This window comes from Bison bison, unplaced genomic scaffold (genome assembly GCF_000754665.1).
Source record: "Bison bison bison isolate TAMUID 2011002044 unplaced genomic scaffold, Bison_UMD1.0 scf7180017864503, whole genome shotgun sequence".
NCBI lineage: Eukaryota > Metazoa > Chordata > Mammalia > Artiodactyla > Bovidae > Bison > Bison bison.
In genome coordinates, this window is record NW_011495061.1 from 7,187,576 (window position 1) to 7,209,887 (window position 22,312).

The following is a 22,312-nucleotide window of genomic DNA, read 5'->3' on the forward strand; positions in this document are numbered from 1 at the left end:
CTCTAATGGCAGAAAGTGAAGAGGAACTAAAGAGACTCTAGATAAGGGTGAAACAGGAGAATCAAAGAGCTGGCTTGAAACTCAACATTCAAAAAACTAAGATCATGACATCAGGTCCCATCACTTCATGGCAAATAGATAGGGAAAAAGTAGAAACAGTGACAGACTTTATTTTCTTGGGCTCCAAAATCACTGTGGATGGTGACTGTAGCCATGAAATTAAAAGATGCTTGCTCCTTGAAAGAGAAGCTATGACAAACCTGTGCGTGCTAAGTCGCCTTGGTTGTGTTCGACTCTGCAACCCCATGGGCTGTATAGCCTGCCAGGATCCTCTGGCCATGGGATTCTCCAGGCAAGAATACTGGAATGGATTGCCATGCCCTCTCCAGGGGATCTTCCCAAACCAGGGATTGAACCTACGTCTCTTATACCCCCTGCATTGGCAGGCAGGTTCTCTACCACTAGTGCCACCTGGGAAGCCCAGACAGCATATTAGAGAATACAGACATCACTTTGCCAACAAAGGTCTGTATAATCAAAGTTATGGGTTTTCCAGTAGTCATGTATAGATGTGAGAGTTGGACCATAAAGAAGGCTGAGTGCCAAAGAACTGATGCTTTTGAATTGTGGTGCTGGAGAAGACTCTTGAGAGTCCCTTGGACAGCAAGGGGATCAAACCAACCAATCCTAAAGGAAATCAACCCTGAATATTCATTAGAAGGACTGATACTGAAGCTGAAGCTCCAATACTTTGGCCACCTGATGGGAAGAGCCGACTCACTGGAAAAGACCTTGACCCTGGGAAAGATTGAGAGCAGGAGAAGGGGTTGACAGAGGATGAGATGGTTGGATGGCATCACCGCTCAAAAGACATGAGCCTGAGAAAACTGCGGGAGACAGTGGGTAGGGAAGCCTGGCATGCTACAGTTCAAGGGGTCACCAAGACACACAACTCAGTGACTGAACAACAACCAGGTGCTATGTACTGTGCCAGATCCAAAGGAGCTGGGGTCTCTGCCCTTGAGGAGCTTACAGTTTATATCTAAGGATGTGGACTTGGTTGTTAGTAGCAAAGAATATAACTGAATCCATAAAGGGTGACAGACAGGGTTTTGAAGGTTAGAGTTTAAAACTGAGGAGCAGAGGGCCACAAAGAACAGCATTCTGGATGGAGGAGATGCAGAAGCAGCCAACAGAAGCCGTACTACGTTCGCTCGATTGTTTTGCTACCTTCCTAGCAGTACAGTTACCAGAAGAAGGAGGGAGAAAGGCTTGCTGTTTGTCCTTATTAGACCACTTGTAGAATGGAGAATTCAGTTCTCTGTCCCCCTACTCTGAAAAACAAATTTACAGATAAAAGATCATCCAGGAAAGCCCCTGGAATATAGAAGAGACCAATATAAACAAAGGCTGAAGGAATTGGGGAGGTTTATCCTGGAGAACAAAAGGCTCAGTGAGAATTTGATTAGTGTGTTCAAGTCTTTGACTGAGAGAAAACAGACTTGTGTGGTGGAATTCCAGAGGGTATTGTCACTGAAATTAGTAGAAAACAGTAATAATTAGTAACAATGATAGTTAACTTTAATAGATATATATTTTTATGAGCCAGGCACTGTTCCAAGTATTTTACATATACTAACTCACTTAACTCTCAAGAGTCCTATAAAGTAGATCTTATTACTGTCATTTTCTTTTAAAAGATGAGGATACTGAGTAAAGAGAGGTTTAATAACTTGTCCAAAGTGACACAGTAAGGAGTAAAGCCAGGATTTAAACACAGGAAATTTGCTTCTAGAATCTGTGCTTTGCTGCTTTGGAGAGCCAGATTTTGCTCTAAGGAAAATTATGCAAAAGGGAAAATTACACAGTGATTAAAGCCATTTGTGTATCAAAAACCTTGTCTTTCTGAGGCAGTGAGTCCCACACAACTGCAGGTGTTCATGTTCAAGCTGGACTGCCACTTGGCTAAATATGTAAGTCTTGCTACGCAAAGTGCTATCCATGGTGAGCAGTAGTGACAACACCTGAGAGCTTGACAGAATCTCAAGCTTTTTCTCAAAACCACCGAATATCAAAGTTTAAGAAGCACTGTAGTACAGCACCAGGGAGTAGTAATGCAGAGATTAGAGCATGGCTGTATTGCCAGACAGGCCTGAATGTGAATCTCCGCTAGACCAGTTTCTAGCCATGTCATTCATTTGTCTAAACCTCAAATTGCTACATCTGCAATGAACCAATATTTGTATTCCCCTGGGATTGCTATGATTTAATGGGTTTATTAAAAGGGCTTCCCTGGTGGCTCAGATGATAAAGAATCCACCTGCAATGCAGGAGACCTGGGTTCGATCCCTGGTTTGGGAAGATCCCCTGGAGAAGGGCATGACAACTCACTCCAGTATTTGTGCTGGAGAATTCCCATGGAAAGAGCAGCCTGGCAGGCTACAGTCCATGGGGTCACAAAGAGTTGGACATGACTGGAGCGATTAAGCACAGAGCACAATGAGTTTATACATGTAAAGCACTCCTCACAATGCCTAATACTCTGTAAGTACTTAGTAAATATAAAATACTACTAGAAATAGGTAGCAGATATAAGACTGAATCAAATAAATACCTCTCAAGATCCCACTCAATCTGAAAACTCTATTTTTCTATGAACTAAGTATATCAGAGTATAAAAAAAAACAAAAACCCAAAATATACAAAGGCAAGCAGCAGCCCTAACCTACCAATTACGCATTGAGTTTCCCAGTCTAGAGGGCACATGAAAAGGGATAACACTCTTACCTTCCTCATTAAGATGACTGCAATAAGAAAAAAGTATTACTTTCATTTTCTACCACAGAGACTAGTAAATACTATTTACTATTAAATGCTATTTTCAACTTTTAAAATACTTAAAAAAAATCACCATTTTGAAGAGGGAAAGGAATGAAAAACAGAAAATCAGATGTCTGTCTTTGAAAGATTAACTTAACAAAATACAGGAAAGATAAGCCTAAATGCTACCTATAATACTCAAACTCATTTGGCATTTCATCAGTAACACTTGTACTGCCCAAGCCTAGAAAACCAAATAATCCTATTAAAGACAAACAGGAAAGAATAATTTAAAATACAATTTTACTACAACATAGTATTTGGAAACCAGCTGGTTAAGAATGGATCGGAAAATGCAATTGCAAATGGAGCAATAAAAATGAAGTTCTTGTTAAGCATATTCTTAACTTTAAGGTGAAAGATACTGTCAGTACTGATTTGTGCTGTCTACCCTGTTTGACAATAAGACAGGATGTCAACATGTCTAGACCCACGTAAGCCTTTTTCCAGTGAGGCATTCACAAATTTAAATTATGATCATGGCTGTCAAATGGCAACAGGTGGGTGCATTCACATGCCAAAAGCATTATGGAGAAGGAAAAGAAAGTCTAGATAGAACAATAATATATTAGGCCTGAGTAAACAAGCACCATCACAGAAAATGCTGGCTGACCTCACTTCCTTCTGGTAACCCAGTACATGCAATATGTGCACCAACTACTTGTCCATTCCAGAATGGACTGCCAAGTCCTGGAGCCAATATTTACAACAGTAATGCTCCAATTAGTCAGATACCTTTAAGAAAAACTGGAATGGTTTTACCAGATTCTTGGACCTAATTCCTTGAAGGGCTTTGATTGTCTAAGATCCTAAATGAGTATTACAAGAGGGTATTAACTATATACCTTGTCATTAAATGCAAGCGGGTTGAGTAGATTCATGGAAACTGGGTTGACAGAAACATTACCTGGTGTGAATCACTTTAGTTTTTCTTTAATGTGGCACTCTAACAATGTCCTGAAACACAGAATAGTCCAAAAGCAGATCTGGGGTATAATACCATCTGAGACAAAAAGTAATGTGATTTAAGAAGTCACAGAGACCATTAGCAAAAATATTACTGTGATATTCAGTAGTTTGCATGTTGGAAAAGAAGAGAAACATGGCATTTATGCACTGCATACCTTCCCATCCAAAGACTAGCCTGACAAGATGTTACAGATGCTGAGTTTTCATCAGCGTCTTCAGAGGTGGAGCTCTGTGCTAATACTCCTGCTGCTTGACTTGTAATGTCTTTATAAAGCTGGATAAACTGGTACAAATTCATGATCCGTGATGCTTCCACAATGCCACTGCTTTTGTTAATCTAAAAATACAAAGAAAATGAAAAAAAAAAGTTGATAATCTTTGATTGATTTTTTTCCAAAAGGGGAACAACTATTTAGTCACCTAGGAAACAAAGATTGCAAATTACCTAAAAAGAGAGCAATAGTCTGAGCAAATGAATAATGCCACTTCCTCTACGTTTGCAGGGTTCAAAACACACAATATTTTCTCATGTGATAGTCAAAATAACCTGTAGGGTTGATTAGGCATCAACTTATTTAGTAGTGGAGGTCAGGCAATTTTCCCAGACTTAAAAAATGAATTTTAGAGATAAATCCTTTTAATTTATTTAAAGAATTTCTTAAAGGTTTATTTGAATCCAACAACCACTTGCCATTCTACTATAACTGAAAGAGATTAGTTTCTTGAATATCTTAAGTTCTATTACATACCAACACTTACAAACTGAAGCAAGAAAACTACAATAAAATCTATTTTTAATTGCTAGGTAACCGCTTTACGTCTAGCTTATATTTTTTTAAAAGTACTTATTTATTTATTTTATTTTTGGCTGTGCTGGGTCTTCATTGCTGCATGGGCTTTTCTCTACTTGTGGCGAGCAGGGGCTACTCTTGAGTTGCAGAGCGTGGGCTCTAGGGTGTGCAGGCTTCAGTAGCTGTAGCTTCCGGGCTCTAGAGAAGAGGCTCAATAGTTGTGGTGCAACAGCTTAGATGCTTTGCAGCACGTGGGACTGTCCCAGATCAGTGATCAAACCCCTGTCTCCTGCACTGGCAGGCAGATTTTTTACCACTGAGCCACCAACAAAGCCCCTAGCTTACATTCTTAATGTGAGGAGGTATTGGGGGAAAGTGTGAGATAATAGGTAAGAAGAGACAATATTGTTTTCATCTGTCTTGGGAAGTATGTAGTATGGCATACATTCTCTCTTCAAATGAGCAAAGCCAGAAGGATTGAGGGCATCATATTCTTGGATAAAGAACTTTAAATAATCAGAGACAGATTATAGAGATGTGAAAGACTTCCTGTCAACACAGGAGATACCACAGAAGACAGTGGGAACTATTAAATGCAATTGAAGTATGAAATCTATTAAGTGCATATCAAAGTACATGGAACAAAAAAATCAGAAAGCATTTAGAAAGAAATGAAGAATAGAGGGAGAGATATAGAGTAGACCTTAAAATTGTAAATGAAAGTTTTTTAAAGTATTGCTGGAACTGGGGACATGAGAAAGTGAAGTGGTTTGATTATATTAAAAAACATGTTACAGCAACATTTCAATATTTTGAAGAATAACAGTTGTAATTAGCATTTATTATTAGTTGAGAAGACAGTAAGAGAAAAAAGTTGAGAGTCAAGTATGAATCAGACTCCATATTGTGAAAATGGAAGAACCATTTCTAATAGAAAATTGATTCAGTTTGGGGAAGGTTAAGAATCTATCTGGAGATGCAAATGTGTAAGATTCTTTGTAATAGATTATACATGGGTAGAGAACAAATAGAATTACAGGTGATTGGAATTTAGGTGGGGAGAAGACTCTTGAGAGTCCCTTGGACTGCAAGGAGATCCAACCAGTCCATTCTGAAGGAGATCAGCCCTGGGATTTCTTTGGAGGGAATGATGCTGAAGCTGAAACTCCAGTACTTTGGCTACCTCATGCGAAGAGTTGACTCACTGGAAAAGACTCTGATGCTGGGAGGGATTGGGGGCAGGAGGAGAAGGGGACAACAGAGGATGAGATGGCTGGATGGCATCACTGACTTGATGGACGTGAGTCTGAGTGAACTCCAGGAGTTGGTGATGGACAGGGAGGCCTGGCGTGCTGCAATTCATGGGGTCGCAAAGAGTCGGACACGACTGAGCGACTGAACTGAACAAAAAAAGACTTTCAGAGCTGAGGAAACTGAGCCAGTCTTCCTTTGGAAATGCACAGTTCATTAGAAATTAGGGAATAATTCACATAAATGTAGTACTTAATAGCAAAGTTTATCAAACTGCAATTTTTAAACTGAAGTATAGTTGAGGTATAATTATAGGTATACAATATAATTTAAAAATTCATAATTTTAAAGGTTATACTCCATTTATAGTTATTATAAAACTATTTATATTCCCTGTATTGTACAATATATCCTCATAGCTTATTTTACACCTTATAGTTAGTCTTGTTAATCCCCTAGCCTTATATAGCCTCTCCTCTTTTCCTCTCCCCACTGGCAACCAACAGTTTCTTTACATCCATGAGTCTACTTTTTTGTTATATTCACTACAAACTATAATTATTATAATCATAGGACTTACAAAACAAATGTTTACCAAGTGTCCATTATGTGGATGTTACAGGTACTATATAGGTACTACTGCTCCAGCACTAGTGACATGTGTATAAAAACCAGATAAAAATCCCTGCCCTCACGAAGATTCCTCTAGAGGCTGGAGAGACAAAATATACATAAGATGGAAATAAGTCTTATGAAGAATATTAAACGGAGGAGAGAAAATGCTGAAAGGTTGCAGGGAAGGCCTCACAGAGGTACCATTTAGGAACTAAAGCGGTCCAAGAATGAGTCATGTGGGTATCTGGGGAAAGAGCACTCCAGGCTAAGAGAATAGGAAGTGCAAAGGCAGATGTGAACCCGGCCAGTACCATAATGTCTTGATGACTGTAGCTTTGTAGTATCATCTGAAGTCAGGAAAGTTGATTCCTCCAGCTCCATTCTTCTTTCTCAAGATTGCTTTGGCTATTTGGGGTCTTTTGTGTTTCCATATGAATTGTGAAATTTTTTGTTCTAGTTCTGTGAAAAATGTCATTGGTAATTTGATAGGGATCACATTGAATCTGTAGGCTGCCTTTGGTAGTATAGTCATTTTCACAATATTGATTCTTCCTACCCAGGAACATGGAATATTTCTCCACCTGTTTATGTCATCTTTGATTTCTTTCATTAATGTCTTTTAATTTTCTGTATACAGTTCTTTTGTTTCCTTAGGTAAGTTTATTCCTAGATATTTAATTCTTTTGTTGCAATGGTAAATGGAATTGATTCCATAATTTCTCTTTCTGATTTTTCATTGTTAGTATATAGAAATGCAAGTGATTTCTGTGTATTGATTTTGTATCCTGCAACTTTGCTAAATTCACTGATTAGCTCTAGTAATTTTCTGATACTATCTTTAGAGTTTTCTATGTACACTATCAGGTCATCTGCAAACAGTGAGAGCTTTGTTTCTTCTTTTCCAATCTGGGTTCCTTTTATTTCTTTTTCTTCTCTGATTGCTGTAGCTAGGACTTCCAGAACTATGTTGAATTTCAGTGGTGAAAGTGGACACCCTTGTCTTGTTCAAGACAATATGGTACTGGCACAAAAACAGGAATACAGACCAATGGAACAAGATAGAAAGCCCAGAAATAAACCCATGCATCTATGGGTACCTTATTTTTGACAAAGGAGGCAAGAATATACAATGGGGCAAAAGCAGTCTCTTCAATAAATGGTGTTGGGGAAACTGGACAGCTACATGTAAAAGAATGAAATTAGAAGATTTCCTAACACCATAAACAAATATAAACTCAAAATGGATTAAAGACCTAAATGTAAGACCAGAAACTATAAAACTCTTTGAGGAAAACACAGGCAGAACACTTGATGACATAAATCAAAGCAAGATCCCCTATGACCCATCTCCTAGAGTAATGGAAATTTAAAAAAAAGTAAACACGTGGGACCTGAATAAACTTAAAAGCTTTTGCACAGCAAAGGAAACTATAAGCAAGGTGAAAAAACAACCCTCAGAATGGGAGAAAATAATAGCAAATGAAACAACTGACAAAGGATTAATTTCCAAAATATATAAGCAGCTCTCATACAACTTAATACCAGAAAAACAAACAACCCAATCAAAAAGTGGGAAAAAGACCTAATCAGACATTTCTCCAAAGAACACATACATACATGTGCTAACAAACACACGAAAAGATCCTCAGCATCGCTCATTATTAGAGAAATGCAAATCAAAACTACAATGACATATCACCTCACACCGGTCAGAATGGCCATCATCAGAAAGTCTACAAACAATAAATGCTGGAGAGGGTATGGAGAAAAGGGAATGCTCTTGCACTGTTTGTGGGAATGTAAATTGATACAGCCACTATGGAAGATGGTATGGAGATTCCTTAAAAAACTAGGAATAAAACCACCATATGACTCAGCAATCCCACTCCTAGGCATATACCCTGAGGAAACCAAAATTGAAAAAGACACATGTATCCCATTGTTCACTGCAGCACTATTTACAATAGCTAGAACATGGAAGCAACCTAGATGTCCATTGACAGATGAATGGATAAAGAAATTGTGGTACGTATACACAATGGAATATTACTCAGCCATAAAAGTAATGCCTTTGAGTCAGTTCTAATGAGGTGGATGAACCTAGAACGTATTATACAGAATGAAGTAAGTCAGAAAGAGAAAGATAAATACCGTACTCTAACGCATATATACAGAATCTAGAAAAATGTTACTGAAGAATTTATTTACAGAGCAGTAAAGGAGACACAGACAAAGAGAATGGACTTATGGACATGGGGTGAGGGGAGAAGAGGGTGAGATGCATGGGAAGAGTAACATGGAAACTTACATCACCATCTGTAAAATAGATAGCCAATGGGAATTTGCTGTATGGCTAAGAAACTCTAACGGGCTCTGGTTCAAAAGGGAGGGGATATATGGATACCTATGGCTGGCTGATTCATGTTGAGGTTTGACAGAAAACAAAAAAATTCTGTAAAGCGATTATCCTTCAATAAAAAAAATAACTTAATTAGAAAAAAAAAGAAGTGAACCTGGCAAGAAGCACAGGGTCCAGCAAGGAGCCCAGGGAGGCTGGAACAAAATGAGAGTGGGAAGACTGGTAGAAGAAGAGGTTCGGGACTGAGGTGGGGCCAAATGTACAGGACTTGGCTGATCACAGTAATGCCTTTGGCTCTCATCTCAAGTACATGGCAAGTCACTGGAGGGTTTTGAGCCAAGGAATATTAAGACCTAATTTCACTTCAGATTATGAGTGGAATAGACTGGTTGTTGATCTGAGACTAGATAGAATGGGGACAAGGGCAGAGAAGCAAGGAGATGAGTTAGAAAGCAACTGGAATAATCCCAGTGAGAAACGATGGTTGTGAGGAATAAGGTGATAGTAGCAACAATGGTAAGAGTTGGTCACATTCTGAATATATTTTTGAAGAGCAACCTAACAGGATTCCTTATGCACTGACCGTGGGGTGGGTATAAGAAAAAGAGAAGTCAAGATGACTCCAAGGTTTTGGTCTAACAAGACAGATGAAAATAATATAATTCATGAAGCTTCTAAACAGCCACCTTAGACCATAATTTTAATTAGCTCATTAATTTTATAATATTATTTCCACAAAATATTCCATTTAAACATTATTTAGATTATTTTTTTTTGTTGTTTAAACTGGTGGAAGAGGGGTTTTCTGTGATTTGTAGCTGATGGCAATTTAAATGACAGAGGAATGAACATTCTAGATGAGGGAACTCAATGAGCAGAGGCATTGAGATGGAAAAGTTACAGCTATACAGCCTTAAGGACTTCCCTGGTGGTTTAGACAGTAAAGCAGTAAAGCGTCTGTCTACAATGCAGGAGACCTGGGTTCGATCCCTGGGTCGGGAAGATTCCCTGGAGAAGGAAATGGCAACCCACTCCAGTACTCTTGCTTACAAAATCCCATGGATGGAGGAGTCTGGTGCAGGCTACTGTCCACGGGGTCGCAAAGAGTCGGACGCGACTGAGCGACTTCACTTTCACTTTACAGCCTTAAATTAGTTAAGCCCGGTGAGACTGTAGACTTCAAAAGGGGATAATGATAAAACAGAATAGACAGTTTGGAGCCATACTGCAGAAGGCCTCAAATGCCAGGTGAATGAGTTGGGATTATTTTTTTTAACATTTATTTAAATCGCTGGGTCTTCACTGCTGTGCACAAGCTTTCTCTAGTTGCAGCAAGTGGGGGCTGCTGTTTGCTGTGGTGCACAGGCTTCTCTCTGCGGCAGCTTCTCTTGTTGCAGAGCACCAGCTCTAGGGCACACGGGCTTTAGCAGTTGTGGTGCAAGGGCTTAGTAGTTGCAGCTGTAGGGCTCCAGAGCGCTGGCTCACAAGTTGTGGTGCACAGGCTTAGTTGCTCCGAGGCATGTGGAATCTTCTGGAATCAGGGAGCAAACCCGTGTCCCCTGCTTTGGCAGGCAGATTCTTAACCACTGGATCACCAGGGAAGCCTGAGTTGGGACTATTTTGAAGCCAAGGAGGAATTGTTGAGGAACTTTAAACAGAAAAGTGATCTGATGAGAGTTGTGCTTTAGAAAGGCTATTCTCATAGCATCACAAATTAGAATTAGGAGAGGAGTCTGAAGGTGCAGAGACTAATCACAGAATCTAAAGTAATCTAGATGAGAAGAAAGAGGGGCCTAAGTATTAGTTACAGTCTCCTGGAGAGCGTGAACTCTTTCTTACAAATAAACTCAAGTAAAACATAGTAGAGGTAAAACCAAAAAGATCAGCTGGATGGTTACTGTGGAAGAGAGAGCAAGAAAAGGAGAAAGAATGTATATTTTTTCAGAAATGACCTTTGTCACTAGTTTTTATAAATTTACCCATGTATCCTCTGAAGTAGACTTTCAAATAGTCCTGAAAGATTATGTGCAGTGTAAATTCACAGACAATGGGAATATGGGAGATACTTAATTTGAATAGACTTTACATGTTTTAAGCCCAGTTCTTCATTTCTTCTTTACCGTATGTCTTTGTAAAGTCAAAGGTTGCAGATTCCCAAAGTTCTTTTGGGGAGTATGCATATTTACAGCACTGTAAAAAAACCCCTAATGAATTTAATATAAATATAACCCCCAAAACAAACACAAAATGGAAAAATATGTGGTTGGTATATAATTTTTGAGCCCAGGAGTCAAACTATAAACAATAAAATGTGACTGTGGATCAAGTTCTTTCAGCATGCATTCTGTTATTTCTAAAGGTGCAGAAATAATACATTCTTTCAGCATGTATTCTCTTTCTTCTCACCCAGATTACTTTAGATTCTATGATTAGTACCTGCAACTTCAGACTCCCCTCCTAATTCTAATTTGTGATGATGCCATGAGAATAACCTTTCTAAAGCAACAGTTCTCATCAGATCACTTTTCTGTTTAAAATTCCTCAACAATTTATAACATATTATATACTATATAAAGTTACACTGCTACCCAAACTAGTATCATATTATCTACTTATGATGAATAATGTAAAAAATTTTTGAATGATGGTTCTCTGGCAGCTATTATTGCTATTGCTAAGTCACTTCAGTCGTGTCCGACTCTGTAGTGTGCCATAGATGGCAGCCCACCAGGCTCCCCCGTCCCTGGGATTCTCCAGGCAAGAACACCGGAGTGAGTTGCCATTTCCTTCTCCAATGCATGAAAGTGAAAAGTGAAAGTGAAGTCGCTCAGTCTGTCCGACTCTCAGCGCAGCTATTATAGTCCTTTTTAAAATCTGGACTTAAAAGAAATCAATAAGCAAATGTTCAGTGTGGATAGACCCAGTTGAATGGTATTAATGATACTGTGTATTTTCTCTAAACCAACTGTAAACTTGAACAGGTGCCATTCAATTTCAGTCAAGTGTGGAATTAAGATCTTGGTCTTTGCTAATCTAATCCTCTTAAAAGTTCTTTTATTACTTAAATAGATTAGACCTTCAAATTTGATCAACTAAACAGAATCAATCCTACTACACTTACAGCTTAGTAGAGGCAATAAACCTATTGGGGAAATGTGGCATATTATTTGGGTAACATCCAGGATCCACGATACAAAAGAAAAAAGATCTCCTTTATAGGAGATTCTTTCTATAGGAATTCTTTATAGATTGATCAGGAGTTGAATTAAGGACATTCATGATTGCCCAACTTATTGTTTATAGGAATATGGATGATTTTATTGTATTTTAGAGCAGCGGCTGGGATAGGAGGAAGCTTAATAATATTCATTCCTTCATCTTCACCAAAAGTTCACTGGCCTCAAAAAGGTTAAGAACCACCTATTCTAATCTATCCATTAGTGGATAAGGCTTCCTGATACTCTATGATTGCTGCCATCACAGTTTTTCACACAGTTGATATACTCATTTATCTTAAATTTAAAGATGAGTTAAGAGACACAGTGTGTCTCTTAATTGATGGTGAAAATCCCTTAATTAACTAAAAATAACTTAAAAAAAACCCACCCAAACCCACAATCCATTGTAAAACTAAAAATTACTTTTAACCCCCCAACCAAACCAAAAAACCAACCCTTTCTAATGGATTTTATAAATTATCATTTAACAAATAAAACCTAGTGTTTTTTAAAAGAAATGATCTCATAAGATACTTTAATTTTTAAGAAGTCATTTTAGAGCTATGTAGGGCATCACTTTAGGATTCCACAGTCAGTTAAAATCCAAGAAGAGAGGTACACGATAAAGATCAGAGTTTACTACTGCCTTCCTTCGGTATAAAAATTTCTGACATGTGGCAATTATATAACCAGTGAAATTTAGTTAACCTGGAAGAGCCATCAAAATCATTTTACATAGTTTTACAAATAAATATTAATAAAAACCAAATTATAAATATTTACTTCTGCTATATTATAGTATACTAATAAATATGGTTCTAACCACCAAAACAGTTTAAGCTCAGAGCTGGAAGTTTCTATCACTCTTACCTTGGTACAGACCACTCGTACAACCACTTTCCAAAAGGCAGAGGAATCAGACCCAGGTTGTACCTCAAAGAGAAGATGTTTTTCCTGGCCAGAAGCCACTTTAGCAGTTCTGAAAAGAGGCAAACACATTCATTAATTTTATGAAAAGTCATATAAAATAATGGAGCTGTGAGCCCAGATTCAAGAAAGTTTAAGGCAGAGGAGGAAATGTGAAGAAAACACAGAAAGGCAAGTAACAGTAACGGTGATTCTAATAGTTAGATTCTTAAAATACAGGGATAGAAAATGTTTTGACTATACACATACAATTTAATTTCCAAAGTGGACAGCATAGTGGAATGATGTTTATAAATCTATTTTTTTTCAGATCTATATCTCAATGGTCTTTAAATTTCTAATAAAAACATTTAGGAAAAAATGTGTACAAAGAATCAGGTACTTCAAGAAAAAATTTAGCTGGTTTCATTTATCCCAGTTTTGACTACCACCTCAGATATATATAAAATGTGAAAAAATCTTGCTCTTGGTTGAGTCTTTCCTTAAGGAACAACACATATTTTTAGAGATAATTCGAAACTGGATAAAGCAAATGATTTTGAGACATAGAACTTCACTCTCTTCCCCTAGCAGAGTCATTCTAATTTACAAAGAAAGAGAATACTAACATAAGAATATAACACTTTTTAGGATAACTCAATATTGTGCATGTGTCAATTTAAATCAGTTCAAAGACATAATTAAGTATTGCAGCTCCTTTTTTATTTTTTAAATAATTACTCACATTTCTCTCTGAACACCAGTGGGGATATCACATTCAGAAGTAAGTAACTTTCAGCTAGATAAATTGAGGCCATTGAAAATTAAGCAACTAGCCCTAGGTAACAAAATCAGCCAGTTAAACTAGTACTGCCGGTTGTCAGTTCCATTTTCTAGCTATCAAGTCATGCTTCTTTTATGTAAGCTTAACTATATAACTCTCAGACAGCACTGCATTTGTGAAATGTCCAACTCTGGTCCAAGGGAATTGGTTTTAAGAAGCAAATATAGTCAGAAACATTCTGTGCTAAATAAATAAAAGGGAGACACACTATACCACCGTCTCTGTATTACACAGTAAGCTTAGCTTGTGGATGTTTTCATGGGACACACTTTATCCAGTATCTTTAAACCAAAAAACAAAATTTCAAAGGACAGACTAGATTTTTTTGTACATAAGTTCTAAGACTTTAAGGGATGGCAAATGTCATTGATTACTGGTTAGAAAGTTGAAACAATAAACTTTACAAAAAAGTATTTCACTTTTATGATACTATTAAATTCACAATCCAATTTTATTTTCTAGGAATGTGTTCTCAAAAGTAATGCCTCAAATGCTACCATTTGTATGATCTTAAAAAAAAAGAACAACAAAAAGAACAAAATAAAATGGAGTTTTAAAAACCATGACTACATTTTTATTATAAAAGATCAGACAATAAACAAATACAGTGTAAAATCCCCCTTATCTGCCCACATCTCCATCAGCTCCCCAGAGACCCAATGTGTATCCTTCCAGTTCATCTTCTATGCATTTACATACAGGATCCATCCCTATATCCATACAGGGTTCTTTTTTTTTGGCTTGTTTTTAATGAGTGAAATCCAATGTTTTTAAAAGAAATGCTCTTCTAATATAACTTTTAAGAGTTAAGAATGCTTTATTCTTCATGACTGGCTGATGACAGGATGTTCCAGCCATGTCCATAAAAGATATAGCTGTAACAAAACTTAAGGAGTACATTCATGTATTTTACCCTGAACTGTCAATGGTGACTATAATATAAATTGATACATACTAAATGGTCCCAAACCGCTAGATGATTTTGTCTGGCCTTTTCCAGGTTTAAGGAGAGGTAATGTGGGATAGCGGGAAGAACTTTAGATTTAGGGAAAGCTGGTTGATTTAGGGAAATCAGTAATTACTTTAGGCCTCAGTTAAAACATCTGTCAGCAGAGTGCCCTGCACATACTCTGTGTTCAGCGAATGTTAGCTAAGTTGAATAGACTAAAGAGAGAACCTTTAAAAGGTTTAAAAGGCAATGCCAATAAGTTATAACTATACCCTCAGGGAGATAGAAGATACATATATAAAGAGTCAGATATAAGTGCTGCTAGAGGAAGACTTAATAGAAGTGACATCTGCTCTCCTGTCACTAGGGAGAATACACACAAAAAAATGGAGTATTTTAAAAGTATAACAATCTGGGGTCTTTCAGGGACAAAGAGCCCTGTGTATTTTAATATCTTCTATACAGATCACTGCACCCCACTCCAGTACTCTTGCGTGGAAAATCCCATGGACGGAGGAGCCTGGAAGGCTGCGGTCCATGGGGTCCATGACTGAAGTGACTTAGCAGCAGCAGCAGCATACAGATAACTATAAAAATTGATTTAATAAAGAATAATTCACAAAGAGAAGGCTAAGTTCTATTAGGTGTGCTCTTTAAGGAGGCAGAGAAGTTTATATTCCATCTTAGAAATCAATTCAAGAATTAAGTAGAGATTTAAAGAAAGTGAAAGTTGTTCAGTTGTGTCCAACTCTTTGTGACCCCATGGAATATACAGTTCATGGAATTCTCTAGGCCAGAATACTGGAGTGGGTAGCCTTACCTTTCTCCAGGGGATCTTCCCAACCCAGCGATTGAACCCAGGTCTCCCGCATTGCAGGCAGATTCTTTACCAGCTGAGCCACAAGGGAAGCCCCAAGAAAACTGGAGTAGGTAGCCTATCCCTTCTCCAGGGGATCTTCCCGACCCAGGAATTGAACCAGGGTCTCCTGCATGCAGGTGGATTCTTTTACCAACTGAGCTAACAGGGAAGTCCATCAAAGATTAAAAGATGACCAGAGATTTAAAGATGATAGCTAATTAGAAAATATTTATAAACAAAACATCTTATTTTTCAGTGATGAAAAACGAATTACTACCATATAGGCGTGTATCTGGCAGAATGGTTCAGTGGACAAACACAGATTTATTATCTAGATGAACTGGTTGACTGTCAGAAACCTGAAGTGCCCTTTGACTATCCGAGGTGCCTTTCTCTAGGTGACTAATTGGTATATTCTCTTCTGTTATGCACCTTCTTCAGTGCTTTCAAACAAAGGTCAATTTATTTATATGCCTACAATCAAAATTCAATTTTAAGTTCTTTCCATTCGTTTAGTCCATTTCAAAATATGACATATTTTGAAATAGTCACATAGAAAGTCTTAAGGTATTCAATAAATACTTGCTACCCACTGCTGCTGAAAACATTAAGTCTTACCAATCAACACTTCTGGTTATTTCCCAGACAGTCACAACATTGGAGCATATGTTAGGGAGAAAAAATAAAATGAAAAAGAGCAAGTCTTACACATCATTAAGTTCTGCTACTCTTCCAAGAAATTCTTCATAAGTTAAGGAGCCACTTTCTCGAACCAACATGACATGTTTTGCTACTTTTTCTGGTAACTTGTTAAGAACCAACTGTGTCTGATCCGAAATTTGCTGTCCCATGATGAGATGATGTCTTATGAAATCCAAAGAGTGTTGCTTCACATAGTTTCTGTCAAATATACATAAAAGTTACTTTTATGTGCAATATAAAAATGGCAATATACCCATCCCTTCAAGAAAATAAAAACAAGAATACTTTTAAGTGAGATCTCAATAAACTTGCATGAACCTAAAGTGGAATTTAAACAACTATAAAGATTTACAGTTTTATTTTTCTAAAGATCATATAAATAAGAAAACAGGATTCATTTATCTTATTGGGAGGGTGCATTTCCATAATTTTGCCTACTTGGCAACCATTACACACACACAGGCATTTAATTGACTGTATTTAATGGGAAGCTTATTTACCTCATATAATTTTCCTAAAAACATTTCCTGACTGCTCACCACATCTCAGGCTTCAAACTAAGGGCTTTCTTATACTATCTCATCTATTTTTTCCAATAACCCTAAGAAGTGGGCATTATTATAGCCCTAGTTGACAGATGAGGAAATAGAATTGAGTGACTTATCTAAAGTTAAACAGTTGGTAAATGGTTGAAGTGAACTTTAAACTCATGTTTTTTAGACTCTTGTGCTTATATTCTTCAGTTCAGTTCAGTTCAGTTCAGTTTAGTTGCTCAGTCGTGTCCGACTCTGTGACCCCATGGACTGAGGCACGCCAGGCCTCCTTGTCCATCACCAACTCCGAGAGTTTACCCAAACTCACGTCCATTGAGTCGGTGATGCCATCCAACCATCTCATCCTCTGTCATCCCCTTCTCCTCCCACCTTCAATTTTTCCCAGCACCAGGGTCTTTTCAAATGAGTCAGTTTTTTGCATCAGGTGGCCAAAGTATTGGAGTTTCAGTTTCAGGATCAGGACTGATCTCTTTTAGGATGGACTGATTGGATCTCCTTACAGTCCAAGGGACTCTCAAAAGTTCTCCAACACCACAGTTCAAAAGCATCAATTCTTTGGCGCTCAGCCTTCTTCACAGTCCAACTCTCACATCCATATATGACTACTGGAAAAACCATAGCCTTGACTAGACAAACCTTTGTTGGCAAAGTAATGTCTCTGCTTTTTAATATGCTGTCTAGGTTGGTCATAACTTTCCTTCCAAGGTTATATTCTTAAACACTATAATATTCTATGATGTATAATCATGATATAATAGATCAGCTAAAATTTTTATTGTAGAATTACTATATTTATAAATGTGCAAGTTAATTCTAATTGTAAAATATATGTAAATTTAACAGATTTTTCAGCTAACTGAACTCTCTTACATTTTCTGCTTAGGAAAAAAAAGATAGTGCTTTTGCTTTTTAACTCCTCTAGGTATTTTAAACTTAGAATTTATGTAACTTGTTTTCTAAATATAAAGGTGATATTTTAGTTAAAAGGCTAGATCACTAATAACCTACTATCAATGGAGATCAATAAGTTACTGAATTGGCTTAAAATTTGATCACAAAAATTTATTTAGTCATCATTTAAATCTTTAAAGATTCTATGTATCATGGCTAGAGAAGAGTTGGATATGTTTATTCTAGATAGTTTTCTTTCCTTTGGGTAAAACAGAAAGATAAACTTTTAGTATTTATCTATACTGATATGTTATATAACTGAATAAAGAAATCTGATTCAATATATATACCACTACTAATAACAGGAAAATCAACTAATATTTGTTGACCACTTCTATTGTGTTACAATCTTCTAGGCACTTTACATGTATTCATAAATTTAGTCATTTAAATCTTCGTAATAACCATTTTACAGATGAAGAAACAAGATAGTTAAGGAAAAAGCACAGAGAGGTTAAAGTAACAAAGTCACAAAGCAAATAAGAGTTTTTTAAAAAATAAAGTTGGAAAGAGAAAAAAGCATTAGAATAAAAAAAAATCTAATTCCCCCTCCTCCAAGAAATTCCATTTTACTTACCCATCAAAGAGTATCATTTTACCTCACCCGAATTAATACTCATAGCATATAAAGCAGGTAAAATAGTAACAATTTATAGCAAAAGTTTTGTCAGGAAATCTGCTTTAACATTTAATAAAAAAAGTTAAAACTAAAATATTATCTAACTTTAAAACATAAAATCATTTACAGTAAGAGTTCTCAGTAACCATAAATATGCAAATTTTGTCTTTAGGTATCCAAATCTATTATATTTGAGGCTTATTCTTTTAGTCACTTTAAATATAGGAAAAGTACAACTGTTCTAAAAAGATAAACTCGACAATTACTGTTTTGAATCTGAGCCTACTTGGCAATGATAAGTATGTATTACAGAGATAAATGAAAGGAAGTTGTTGAGGAAGATCCAAGGCACTAAAAAAAAAATCTCTGAAGGCAAAATTACATATTTTAAATATAGCCAAGTGCATTCATAACAACTGTATTCAAAGAGAAACAAAGATTTTGGCCTAGAGATCTCGAGAGTATTCAACATTAGTGACTCCTGGATTTCATAGACTAGTCAAGTCTCAAAGCCCCGTGGTGCTGCACATTTGTTTCGACAGTGTCCAACAATAAACAAAAAAAAAAAATCCCTAAACTGTAACAAAAAACTTAAGAACTTACAACCTAAGAACTAGAAGGATATATTAATAATACTAGAATAAAAGCCCTTCCCAAGAAGGCAGTAATTTTACACTGACATACATTAACACTACTGTCCTTATTTTTCTTGTTCTAATCCAAACGTGTGAAAACATCATCAGGAGTCAAAGGTCATACACCAGTGCTAGGGAGCCACTGTTACACAGCCTTTGAAAAATTAAATTCAATAAGCACCATACCCCCTGCACTGTGCCATGTTCTGGGGTTTCAAAAGTCAGTGCAAGAAATGTGGTTCTTGCCGTCATGGAGCATCAGATACAATGGGGAAGAGACAGCAATTGCATAATAAATACATAACTACAAAATGATAGGGCTTCCCTCCTGGCTCAGTTGGTAAAGAATCTGCCTACAATGCAGGAGACCCTGGTTCGATTTCTGGGTCAGGAAGATCCCCTGGAGAAGGCGCAGGCTACCCACTCCAGTATTCTTGGGCTTCTCTTGTGGTTCAGCTGGTAAAGATCTGCCTACAATGTGGGAGACCTGGTTTGATCTCTGGGTTGGGAAGATCCCCTGGAGAAGGGAATCGCCACTCCAGTATTCTGGCCCGGAGAATTTCACGGACTGTATAGTTCATGGGGTCGCCAAGAGTCGGACAGACTGAGCAACTTTCACTTTCACCAAAGTGCTAAGCCAAACAAGTATAGGGTATTGAAAGCCTAAAGCCTATAAAATGGGGACTTGACCTAGCCTTGTCAGAGAAGTCCTTGGGCAAACATTTGATCTGCCATCAGTCAGAGTTACCCAGAGAAGAGGACAGGGGCATGGCGAGAAGAGGACAGGGGCATGGCAAGGGGAGGACAGTCCAGGCAGAGGCTACAGAAAGTGCCTAACACAGGGAGGAGTATGGTAACTTTGAGGTAATTAAAAAAAAAACTCAAGTGTGACTAAAACCTAGACAGAGGACAGGGAGACTGCCACCAAGAGATGGGATGTTTACCAGTTTTGTTGATGACAAAGACAAGACTCCAGGCCTGCTCAATCCTCGGATGACTAAAACAGGAATGAATAATATCCACAGAATACCAGGATCAAGACTGAAAGTGGATACTTATTTTCTGAAACTGAATAAATTACATCAAATATGACTAACTTGTTCAGGATCTAACCTAAATATGTTTTAAAATGCACATAAAGCACATAGGTAACATATGCTTAAAAGTAATTAAAATATAAATGGTCTGAAGGTTCTAGTCAAATACGGATAAGAAAGATGCTAAAATAATCCTAAATTCTTTTTAGAAGCAGATGTCCAGAGCAAGGGCCTAAAATTCCACTATGCTCTGTAATGGTTCCAACACACTGAAATTTGGACAGGGAGGCCTGGTGTCATGGTGTCATGGGGTTGCAAAGAGTCGGACAAAACTGAGCGGCTGAACTGAACTGAACTGAACTGAAGCAGTCACACTTACTGTTTTAACTAATTAATCAATTAACTTGACTGCATCGGATCTCAGCTGCAGGACTCAGGATCTTTGATTTTCACTGTGGCATGTGGGATCTTTAGTTGCGGCCTGAAGACTCTCAGCTGTGGCATGTGGGATCTAGTTCCCCAAAACAGCGATTGAACCCAAGCCCCCTGCACTGGCAACAGAGTCTTAGCCACTGGACCACCAGGGAAGTCCTCCCAGCAGCCACACATTTAAAGAGCACAGTCATTTGAACATATATGGGAAAGCACACAACATGTTACAGATCTAGAGAAGGAAATAAAGCAATTTATTTCAGATAATCATGGTTCAGTAACAACACAACAGGTTTGTTTAAACTCTTGAAGAGCTTTCATATGGAAGAGTAAGTAACATTTATTTTATATAGTTACACACACCAGAATGGCCAGTATAAATTAGGCTGATTTCAGGTCACTATAAGAATTTTCTATCATCCACAATCATCTGGAAGGGTTAAGGGCAATCATCTAGAAGGGTTAAAAGCATGTGTGCCTGCTTTCATTGGAAAGGTGGATGTGCTTAAGCAAAAATAAGTTCATCTAATTAGTGTTTTAGAGAAAATTCTTGCTTGAATGAGAAGTGGAGAAGATGTTCTCTAACCTAGTATTTCACTCTCAAAGTGAAAACTTAAATTCTCTCTAGCATTCCTATATTGATTTAATAAAAATGCAATAAAATATTCTACTCAACCAGACTGAAAACTTTACATTATACCTACAATTCTTAACAAATAAAAAAATTAAACTTTTGAAATATATGGTCTTAAGATTTCATGTACAACATTAATGATAATTTAATCAATATGCCCACCAAACAAATAATAAAGAGATCTGGTTGCTTGTTTAATGAATTAGAAAATGGTGCCTTCTAAGAGGTAGAATTGTGGAAGGGAGGTTCCAGAGGGAGGGGACATATGTATACCTACGGTTGATTAATGAAGATGCATGGAAGAAGCCAACACAAAAGTGTAAAGCAATTATCTTTCAATTAAAAATAAATTTGAAAGTAAAATTAAATTAAAGAGGTTAAATGGTCATTATATGCAGATTTCATTATATTATATATAGAAAACCCTGAAGATTCCACACAAAAACCACTAGTTCTGATAAACAAATTTAGCAAGGTAGTAGGATATAAGATTAGCACACAGAAATATGTTTTAAAATTGCAGCCCTACTCCCTCCAAAAACAAAAACAAAAACAAAAACCTTAAACCTGACCAAGGAGCTGAAAAACTTATATGCTCTCAGAACTATAAAGCACTGATAAAAGAAACTAAAAATACATGTATATTTATGGCTGAGTCCCTTCACTGTAAACTACCACAACATTGTTAATCAGCTATACCCCAATACAAAATAAAAAACTATGAAGTTTAAAAAAAAACACTTTGAAACAAATTAACATTTACTCAACAAATTTTATGATTTCATTTAGAAAATTCTGATATGACACACTAGCTGCTGCTGCTGCTAAATCGCTTCAGTCATGTCCGACCCTGTGCGACCCCATAGACAGCAGCCTACCAGGCTCCTCTGTCCCTGGGATTCTCCAGGCAAGAACACTGGAGCGGGTTGCCATTTCCTTCTTGGCACATTAGCAATCACATATATTTACTCATAAAAGTTTAATTCATTAAAATGATTCCATACAAATACATGCATATATATATAAATCATAGACATATGACCTTGATTAATAAACGTTTGTTAATATATTTAGCAAAAAAAAAAAAAAAGAACTACCATATGATCC

General features: G+C 37.1%; 1 protein-coding gene across 2 annotated transcripts in view; it reads right to left on the bottom strand.

The window, feature by feature from the left end:
- Nucleotides 1-22,312, bottom strand: part of RNF141 (ring finger protein 141) — a 36,880-nt gene that overhangs the window by 10,467 nt on the left and 4,101 nt on the right. For both annotated transcript variants that reach the window (XM_010829330.1, XM_010829331.1), the window contains exons 2-4: nt 16,350-16,541; nt 12,954-13,062; nt 4,005-4,186 (exon numbers count right to left, since the gene is read on the bottom strand). In XM_010829330.1, the coding sequence (XP_010827632.1) occupies nt 4,005-4,186; nt 12,954-13,062; nt 16,350-16,492 (434 nt within the window). In that variant the 5' untranslated portion in view covers nt 16,493-16,541. The remainder of the gene's footprint in view (nt 1-4,004; nt 4,187-12,953; nt 13,063-16,349; nt 16,542-22,312) is intronic.